This window comes from Oryzias latipes, chromosome 6 (genome assembly GCF_002234675.1).
Source record: "Oryzias latipes chromosome 6, ASM223467v1".
NCBI classification, from domain to species: Eukaryota; Metazoa; Chordata; class Actinopteri; order Beloniformes; family Adrianichthyidae; genus Oryzias; species Oryzias latipes.
Genome location: NC_019864.2, coordinates 1,817,633 through 1,826,868, shown reverse-complemented (window position 1 = coordinate 1,826,868; position 9,236 = coordinate 1,817,633). Strand labels below are relative to the sequence as shown.

The 9,236-nt window shown below is 37.2% G+C and overlaps 2 protein-coding genes across 4 annotated transcripts; one reads left to right on the top strand and one right to left on the bottom strand.

Annotated features, from left to right (window-relative positions):
- Positions 1-664: 664 nt before the first annotated feature.
- LOC101162979 lies at positions 665-3,720 on the top strand. 2 transcript variants are annotated; one of them, XM_023955449.1, is made up of 6 exons: positions 666-1,305; positions 1,647-1,780; positions 2,035-2,182; positions 2,266-2,514; positions 2,824-3,085; positions 3,328-3,720. In XM_023955449.1, the coding sequence occupies exons 1-6, from the start codon at positions 953-955 to the stop codon at positions 3,550-3,552; spliced, it is 1,371 nt and encodes a 456-aa protein (XP_023811217.1). In that variant the 5' UTR covers positions 666-952; the 3' UTR covers positions 3,553-3,720. The 2 variants fall into 2 exon arrangements, with proteins under 2 accessions (XP_023811218.1, XP_023811217.1); XM_023955450.1 differs by lacking the exon at positions 2,266-2,514 and having other exon boundaries at positions 665-1,305.
- On the bottom strand, positions 3,678-8,894 carry LOC110014692. Of its 2 annotated transcripts, none has more exons than XM_023955448.1 (12): positions 8,447-8,894; positions 7,844-8,053; positions 7,185-7,420; positions 6,901-7,016; positions 6,631-6,773; positions 6,345-6,542; positions 5,868-5,954; positions 5,059-5,312; positions 4,795-4,893; positions 4,545-4,685; positions 4,300-4,414; positions 3,678-4,243 (listed from the first exon to the last, which is right to left on the bottom strand). In XM_023955448.1, exons 1-12 carry the CDS (start codon positions 8,592-8,594, stop codon positions 4,023-4,025), a joined length of 1,968 nt encoding a protein of 655 aa, XP_023811216.1. In that variant the 5' UTR covers positions 8,595-8,894; the 3' UTR covers positions 3,678-4,022. The 2 variants fall into 2 exon arrangements, with proteins under 2 accessions (XP_023811216.1, XP_023811215.1); XM_023955447.1 differs by having other exon boundaries at positions 4,795-4,923; positions 8,447-8,892.
- Between the last annotated feature and the right edge of the window lie 342 nt (positions 8,895-9,236).

Sequence of the window (9,236 nt, the reverse complement as noted above, 5' to 3'; positions counted from 1 at the left end):
CAGCAATGCAAATAAAACAAATAGTTAAAAAGAGTACAGTTTTCCATTGTTGAGTTACTTTCTAAAAATAACTCACAATATGGAATATCCACAAAGCAGAACTAGATGTTTTAAGGCTGTATAATATGGAAGCGATTCTGTAGCATAAATAAAAAGCAAAGTCAAAACCAGAAATGCTTTTTCTTTTTCAAAATGAACCTGCATTTTTTGGCTCAAAATTAAAATGAAAAAGCAATCCACCAAAATGCTTTTTATTTTTCTACTTCAACACCGCTTATTCTGTCACATAATTAAAATTATAATGAAAATGGTATTTGACATTTCATTTTCAAAATGTTCTCTGTTAAATGTGTAGCAAAATTCATTTTGAAATGTCTAAAATGACCGTTAAAATGCATTAACAGAAATGCTTATTCGTATTCAAAATGTAGCTGCATTTTGTGACTCAAAATTAAAATGAAAAAGCAATACTTCAAAATGCTTTTTCTTTTTAGTCTTCAACTCCGCTTATTCTGTCACTTAATTAAAATGATAATGAAAATGGTATTTGACATTTCATTTTCAAAATGTTCTCTGTTAAATGTGTAGCAAAATTCATTTAGAAATGTCTAATATGACCGTTAAAATGCATTAACAGAAATGCTTTTTCTTTTTCAAAGTGTAACTGCATCAAATGACTCAAAAATAAAACGAAAAATCAATACTTCAAAATGCTTTTTCATTTTGTACTTAAAAACCGCTAATTTTGTTGCATAAACAAAGCGAAAATGCAAAGAGGGGATTGCATTTTCGATTTCACCTCCCCCCCGCGAAAAATGTCGCATAAATCATTCTCAGTTCGCAATACCACTGGGAGGCGGGGCGATGACGTCATTGTTCACTCTTCTTCTGTGGTGGCATTCTCCACTGCCTTTCTTCTTCTGCTTTAGCGGTAATACCACAGGCAAAACAAATGGCGTTCTCAAACATTTGTTCACAATTCTTGTTGGAATTAGCCTCGCAGTTGGAGTTACGTTTAGTGTCAAACTGTGATGCCCGTGACAGAGTTGAGCAGGTTTTGGAGAGCTTCGCTGAACACGCTGCAGTCACAGACACCAATGTCGACGAAGTTGTCGTGGTCAACTTGCTCTCAGTCCTCCAGCAACTGGACAGCTTCGAACATGGAAGAGGACGACCAGTCATCAACATCCCTTTCCATGCGATCGAAAGATATTTGTTGCATGGCATCAAAGTTCGGGAAATAGCGGAGATGTTTGGCGTTTGTCGCCATACCATACATCGGAGGATGAACGAAAATGGATTGAGGTAAACTTTTAAGTTCGTATCACTTTTTTATTATCTCGATTTTTGCAGAAGTTGATAGAGGAGGGTATCGATTAGTAGTTGAGCTAGCGCTACTGTAATAATAATGTCCTATCATATAGATCCCTATGTTACAAACCCAAGTAGTAAGAACAATACAGGTGGCGGAGGAAGTAATGTCCAGGGTTACACAACTCCTGCGACTAGCTGGGATGGGCTCCAGCAAGGCCCTTGCCAAGGATTAGAAGATGGATGGAGGAAACAATTCGACAACAATGTAGAATTCAGAATAAACCATCTGTGTTTATTATCAGAACTTTTTTTCGTCCATTTTTCTTTTTCAGGAAGTCAGACATGTATTCACAACTGACGGATGCAGAGCTGGATGCCATCGTTGCAGAAATCCAACAAAGTCACCCAAATACAGGATACAGAATGATGAAATCATTCCTTCAAGCCCAAGGAATGCTGGTGCAGAGTATGTTTAATATAAAGTGAATTATGTAGCAAATGCAGTCGCTCTGTTGGACCTAAATGATCCTGAAATGTTGTATGTTGCTCTTCAAACACAAATAGTGTTTATTAGGATCATTAACAGATAACATTTAAAAAAGACTGAAAACCATTAAATGGATTGTATTTTGCATGAACACTAATTTTTTGGAAAGGCTCTTCACATTGAATGTATTTCGTCTTTAAGACTTAACACTTTTTCTTTTTTCTTTGTGGTAGTAACAAGAGTACGTGATTCCTTAAGAAGAGTGGATCCGATTGGGACTGAAGTTCGAGCTGTGGCCAATCGCACATTAAGACGGAGACAATACTCTGTTCCGGCACCAAATGCAATGTGGCACATTGATGGAAACCACAAATTAATACGGTATTTTTTCCAATTTTGACAGTTTGTATAAGTCTGTCATCATTTCTTTCTCCTAAGACTTGTGGTGTCTATTTTTACAACAGATGGAGATTTGTTGTGCATGGTGGCATAGATGGCTTCAGCCGTTTAATTGTTTATCTGAGTGCTGCAACAAACAATCGAGCAGCTACAGTTTTAGAGGCCTTCATTGGTGCCGTCAACAAATTAGGTTTGCCGTCACGTGTGCGCTCTGACAAGGGTGGGGAAAATATCGAGGTTGCCCATTTCATGGTGGAACGCAGAGGGATTAACCGAAACTCGCACATTACTGGAAGAAGTGTTCATAACCAACGGTGAGGGTAACCATTGCACAACCAGTGTATTTCTTTACTATTTATTTATCAAATGTTTTGGTCTTCTGTCCTCTGCCCACCAAGATAAAGCATGGTACATTAAACTTCATAGACAAACCTTTTCATACTTTAAGGCAAACATACCACCAAGAGCACATTAGGCTAAAGTTCATTTTTTAGACATTTTACTGAGCATCTGATTGTAATAAAATATACCCAGTTTAAATCCTTGTTCAAAGAAGAAATGTTTCTTTCCATTTGTAATTGTAGTTTTTTTCTTACATTTTCATAATGATCCTGTTCTTCCAGAATTGAACGCCTGTGGAGAGATGTGTACATCCAAGTCCTTGAACCCTTCCATATTCTTTTTTGTAATCTGGAGAGGGAAGGGATGTTGAACCCCGATGATGAAAGTCATCTTTTTGCTCTCCACTGGGCTTTCCTGCCTCAGTTACGTAAGCAACTAGCCTTCTTCATGGATGCTTGGAACCTTCATGGCCTAAGAACAGCAGGTAGCAAGTCTCCCTATCAACTTTGGGCATCAATCAGACACCATGATGATCCTGATCAGGTATGTTAAAACAGTTGAAGGCATCATATCAGGAACAATTGTAATTATGCACTTAAAGCTTCAGATATTTCCATATTTCATTACTCAAACATTAAAAGTTTGAACTGAATTCTTAGCTTAACATTTTAGAATGAATTGAGAAGGCTAAAGTTAAAAATTTGAAGCTGGCATAGGCTTTGCATGAGTATCAATAAAGCTTGCATAATTCTTTTTTTATAAATATGCATCTTTTATGTGGTCAGGTGGAGGCAGACTATGGTATTGATTGGGATGGACCATACGGCTTTGATGACCTTGAACATCAAGCAGGTCAAGTGGAAGTACCACAAGTGCAACTGCAGCGACACCTGACAGAGGATGACATGGCTGGCCTACCTGACCCAAATGTTCCCTTTATGGATGCCCTGGACATTTACACAGCCACTTTACAACAGTTGATGCAGCCACAACCAGAACTGGATGAGTGAATCTTCAGCACAGAGATGCATTTATATACTCATGCCCAAGACTGTTATTGCATCTTTTCAGACAACACACCAATATTTCACATGTTTTTTTTCCAAGGCTTGCAAAAATAACAGAATTCAACATGTAAATCAGAAAATGTAACATTTATTAAAACATTAAAACATAAATGTATCAAAATTTGTTTTCACTTCCTAACTTTTACAAATTCAAGTTTTTCCAAAAATGTAACATTTATTAAAACATAAATGTATCAAACGTTGTTTTTACTTGCTAACCTTAGCAATTTCAAAATTTTAAAACACTAAATAGAAACTTTAAAAAAAAGCCTTAATCTTGCTAACATCAATGTAGCCATTAACATTTTAAATTAGTTTGAACAATATGCTTTAAACAACTGGAGAAATTGACATTTCAAAGCAAAATTTGAAGCATTGAAATGTTGAACTTTCATTTTCTCACTCCATTCCAATCAGATCATTCCAAATCCAAATTCTGTACTTCTAACAGCTGCCGCAAGGTTCTCTTTGAATGTCTGGTAACTTGGGCACTTCTGAGGCAGTTTCAGCGTGGTCATGCAGGTTGAGGCCACAGGCATGCAAATGTCAGAAGACACTTCAACATACAGCTGCTGGGGAGGTATACTCCAACCTGTCCAAAATTTCAGGAGTTGGTGTAGTTCCTGAGAAGACCCTACAAAGACAGTCATGAGTATAAAACAAAATTAAGACAAACATTTACAAACTTACCATTTTCAATGTAGTCTCTCAGAAAGCCTGTGACAAGGCATGCCTCCTCCATGCTGCCGTGATCATCCTCATCCTCACTATCTGGCATTGGCCAGATGATCCTTTTCAAGATTGTCTGAGAAATAAGAAACCTCTCTCAAAGAACAAAGACTGAAAATACACATTTTGCCAATTTGTGGTTTTTCACATTATTCAAAATACCTTTTCAGTGTTTACTAAGCAGTTTTACATAAGAAGCCAATTACCTGCGAGTCCATAATTTGCTCTGCAGTTCTTGGGAAAAGCACTGTGGCTAGGGCGGGGCGCTGTTTAATCATGTTGAAAACACCACTGTCTTTAAGCCCCTTGCGTATTTGTTTTATTTGTGTTTGACGCCGTTCAATGACCTGCAAGAATGATCAAAGTTTGCCAAGTTTAAGTTTGTTTATAAAAAATGAGTGGTTATAAAAATAAATATTTTCACATTTACTTGATTTCATTTTGAATTATTCATACCGCATGACGTAGGATTTTTTCAGACAACCACCTCCTGTTGTTCTTATTTATGGGTGGAAGATCCCAGCTGAAGGCCAGGTTGTTCACCTCACATTCCTCCTGTGGAGTCAGTTCTCTTTTACTCTCAAGCTACAATTAATAGAGAAAGGCAATGTTACATCAGTTACACACAGTCTTTGCTGGCTACGTTCAAACATTTGCATTATAGCAAATCAAAAAGTTGTGTTATGATAAAAATGAACAATAACTCAAAGTAACACTTACTACAGACACCACTTCAACAACATCTGTATCTGGGCAGTCTGAAAGCTCAAATACAGCAGACTCCTCATTACTTCCAACAATTAAATGCTGCATTGCTGGGCTCAGTCCTGTGAAGGAGGGACCTCCGTGAATAAAGGAATGTCCTATGGCACGACCAGCTACTCTGAAAAGATCTCCATCTATCAGGGCTCTGGATGTAGATGGGACCTTGTGATCATCAGCCCCATTGAACAGAAGAGTTCTGCCAGTGTTCTCTGAGTGAAACAACAAGACAAAACTATGACAGTCCAAAGTTTACATAAACAAAGATCACTGTGCATGACGATGCCATCTCTTTGGAAGATTCATATAAATTTAATGACAAAATTGAAGTCAATTATAGGCATACTTGTGGATGCATACTACAGCACTTTTGAGAAATACTGCTTCTTTGTGAAATAACAAAAAAAAATCATTACTGTAATTGGCCTAAAACAGCCAAAGTTTTTTTATTCCATGTCTAACAGCAACAAATAAGAGAATGTGTGTTTTAATAGGGTGTTTGTAAACTTCTGGACTCAACTGTATGAAATTTCGTTTTCAGTTCATGAAAATTTGAGAGATTAATGAAACTAATAATCACAGTTTATGCTACGTCATAATGTGTCTTTTGATGTCAATTATAATTACATTTTTATTGCAAACCTTTCAAAATCAATCAGGTACATGGATAGAACTAGTCATAACCAGTTAACACAACCACACTTCTGGTGTTTGAGGCAACATTTTATATATCTTTACAAACATTAGGAATATCAATAAAAACTCACCAAGATTGAGGTCAAATCCAAACTGAATTTTTTCTATGACCATCGAAAGAAAATGACGTTTCACCCCGTCCCCAACAGCAGCATCACCTGAAAAAAAGACTTACTCTTAAGACTTAGGCTGGATGTGTACATGAAAGGGCATAAATATTACCCACTCATCTATTAAAGCGAAATAATTTCAATCTATGAAGGAATTTCCTACATGCTTTCCTTAATTTATACTACAATTCTGGCTGATTATAGCTGTTGTAACTGCTAGAGTAAGACACACCTGAATTCATCACTTTGGCATATAATGCAGGACGGAAAAAGATTTGTTCTAATTAAAGGAAGTAGTGGATCCTTACATTAATATATTTGAAAGATCTAATGTGGCAGAATACAGGCTAGTATTGAGAAAATATTTTAATTTTCAATTGAAATCACTGTTTTTATTCAATTTCTTATACTACAATGCTATAAACAATAAATACCTACCACCCAGTACTACAGAAAATGGGCTTGCCCAGTCAATTCCTTGCTTCTTGTAGAAGGTAAGAATCTCCCTTTCCCGATCTTCCTCAGTAGTTCTGAGATCAAGCCTTGCAACCAACTCTGGCTTGAGTTCAGCATTGTGAATCAAGTGCTGTCGAAACAGGTTGGCTGCTTTGTAAATATTTGGCTCTGTTGTCCAGTCTGTTAAAAAAAGGAATTATCAGTATAGACCGGACAAAAATTAAAGATAGTCAATTATTCAAATTTATAAGCAATGACACGGTGGCACCTTCAAAGCTACTGTAATTTGCTTCGCTCTGACTGTGGCTGCTTAATGAGGTAGCATCAGAGGTTCCTGGTTGGCTCATTCCAGAGCTCCCTGACGCGGTACTCTCTGAGGTTTCCTCAGCGTTCAAATCAGAGTTATGTTTTCTTGGAATGTTAACAGGAAAAATGTTAATAACTTGGGTAAAAAGCAAGAAATACAATCCAGCATAGGTAAAAACTCAAAAAATTCACAATATGTAGATGAGTAAAGAAAAGAAGAAATTTGTCTCACTTCTCACAAGAGTCGATGTGGCCTTCGATCTCAGAGTGCGTGAATGTATCTGTGCAGTAGACACATTCCACCGTAGGTCCAGTACTCTGAACAGAGGTGGTTGCACTGGGAGTGTTCTAGCATTGATTAAAAGACAATAACATACATAAATAAATAAAAAATACAAGACAGCAAAGTCAATTTTGTTCAAACACATTTTCATTTAGAGGGTTTCTGGCTGGGAACATCCTTGTTTGTTTTCTATCATACACCAAAAAATTAAATATTACATCTTTAATAATTACCTCCAGAACAATATCTTTTTGGAGTGGTCTAATGTAGATCACAGCTGCCCCAACTCCAAGTTCTTTGTTACACAAGAACTCTGGAGTATATCCATCCTTTGAGCATGGAAGGACATCCAAAACCCTGGACCTTGTGGAACCACGGCTCCTCAACAGTTGAAACCCACCACAGTGCTTCAATTGAGGAAAGGACAACTGCAGGTGATCTGAAAACTCAGTTGCACTACAAGATCGATCTGAGGGAGACAACAAAACAGCATTATAAACAATTAAATAGAGAGTGTCAACCAAGCAATATGTATATTTATAAATACAAACAAAATTTATGCGTACAGGAACAGGTGCATATTTTGTGAATAGCAACTTAAAGATCTTGTTTAATTAGTGATTGATACAGACAAGCCACATATTTTTTGGTCTCAAAGTCTACACACAAATACTAGCTACCCATAGTTCACGTAGCACTGGGTGTAAGCACTGTGACATTTTCATGCTGTTAATTTATATGACTGGCCAAGAGACAGGTTATTAGCAGCTTGTCAAGTCATTGCACCTAGACAAACCTCGACTGGTGCCCTGAAGTAAGGTAGCTGACCAATCTTTGACATTTTAAATAGCACAACCAACACTAACACATACAATACATACTATAAACCTACCTGGGAATGTAATTCTCCTCTCTCCTAATCCTGCCTGTTGAAGCAATTTTTTCATTTTTGGATTTGGGATATTACAGTCCTTTCTTTTTGCCAAACAGAAAAAAATGTGTGTGTATGTGGTTTTTTTTGGTTTCTTGGTATTGGCTGGTGGGATTGACCTCCGTGGTACACCTCGTGGAGGGTAAGGGCTGAACAACCTCAAGACTTCGGCTGGAAGAAATATGAAAATGGCATGAGAAATCAAATTTCATTTAGAACTTGGTTAAAAAATATATTAAATGGAAATATAACAAACATGATAGTTACTCAACCACTTACAAATAGTGAGCTTAAACACCTCTTATCTTTTCTTAGTAGAAAACTACTACAACTAGTACAAAATAGCAAAACGTATGGAACTCGTTTACTACTGGCGGGGGGAGCAAGTTAACAGGATTAGGGCAAATATGTTATGTCAACAGGGGGAGGGACTACAAGTCTACTGGCCATTTACAGGCAAATAACTGCTGTGTAACCCCACAACGAGCGGACAAACTGTGTTTTATTTCAATAAATCGGCCAATCGGGATAACCCCAACGCATGTTTTGCTAATTTGATCTTACCTCGAGCGGTGCGACCCTCAGGAGCAGACGGTGTTGTTGATGAAGATGTGGTGGGATTGTTGTCTACACCCGCTGTTACTTCCCGCTGGTTTTGCCGTTCGAGGGCAGCAGCAGCCTCCCTCAACAGTTCAAGCACAGATTTTGCCATGCTGCCGTTTGCCTGTGGTATTACCGCCAAAGCAGAAGAAGAAAGGCAGTGGAGAATGCCACCGCCACCACAGAAGAAGAGTGAACAATGACGTCATCGCCCCGCCTCCCAGTGGTATTGCGAACTGAGAATGATTTATGCGACATTTTTCGCGGGGGGGAGGTGAAATCGAAAATGCAATCCCCTCTTTGCATTTTCGCTTTGTTTATGCAACAAAATTAGCGGTTTTTAAGTACAAAATGAAAAAGCATTTTGAAGTATTGATTTTTCGTTTTATTTTTGAGTCATTTGATGCAGTTACACTTTGAAAAAGAAAAAGCATTTCTGTTAATGCATTTTAACGGTCATATTAGACATTTCTAAATGAATTTTGCTACACATTTAACAGAGAACATTTTGAAAATGAAATGTCAAATACCATTTTCATTATCATTTTAATTAAGTGACAGAATAAGCGGAGTTGAAGACTAAAAAGAAAAAGCATTTTGAAGTATTGCTTTTTCATTTTAATTTTGAGTCACAAAATGCAGCTACATTTTGAATACGAATAAGCATTTCTGTTAATGCATTTTAACGGTCATTTTAGACATTTCAAAATGAATTTTGCTACACATTTAACAGAGAACATTTTGAAAATGAAAT

Excerpts from the sequence above, each read along its gene's own strand:
- LOC110014692 (XM_023955447.1), bottom strand. The coding sequence starts at position 8,594 with ATGGCAAAATCTGTGCTTGAACTGTTGAGGGAGGCTGCTGCTGCCCTC. Across the intron at positions 4,924-5,058 it reads TTGTTGAAGTGGTGTCTGTA|CTTGAGAGTAAAAGAGAACT; the intron begins GTAAGTGTTACT and ends TATTAATTGTAG. Across the intron at positions 4,415-4,544 it reads AGCAAATTATGGACTCGCAG|ACAATCTTGAAAAGGATCAT; the intron begins GTAATTGGCTTC and ends CTTATTTCTCAG.
- LOC101162979 (XM_023955449.1), top strand. The coding sequence starts at position 953 with ATGGCGTTCTCAAACATTTGTTCACAATTCTTGTTGGAATTAGCCTCG. Across the intron at positions 2,515-2,823 it reads AGAAGTGTTCATAACCAACG|AATTGAACGCCTGTGGAGAG; the intron begins GTGAGGGTAACC and ends CTGTTCTTCCAG. Across the intron at positions 3,086-3,327 it reads ACCATGATGATCCTGATCAG|GTGGAGGCAGACTATGGTAT; the intron begins GTATGTTAAAAC and ends TTATGTGGTCAG.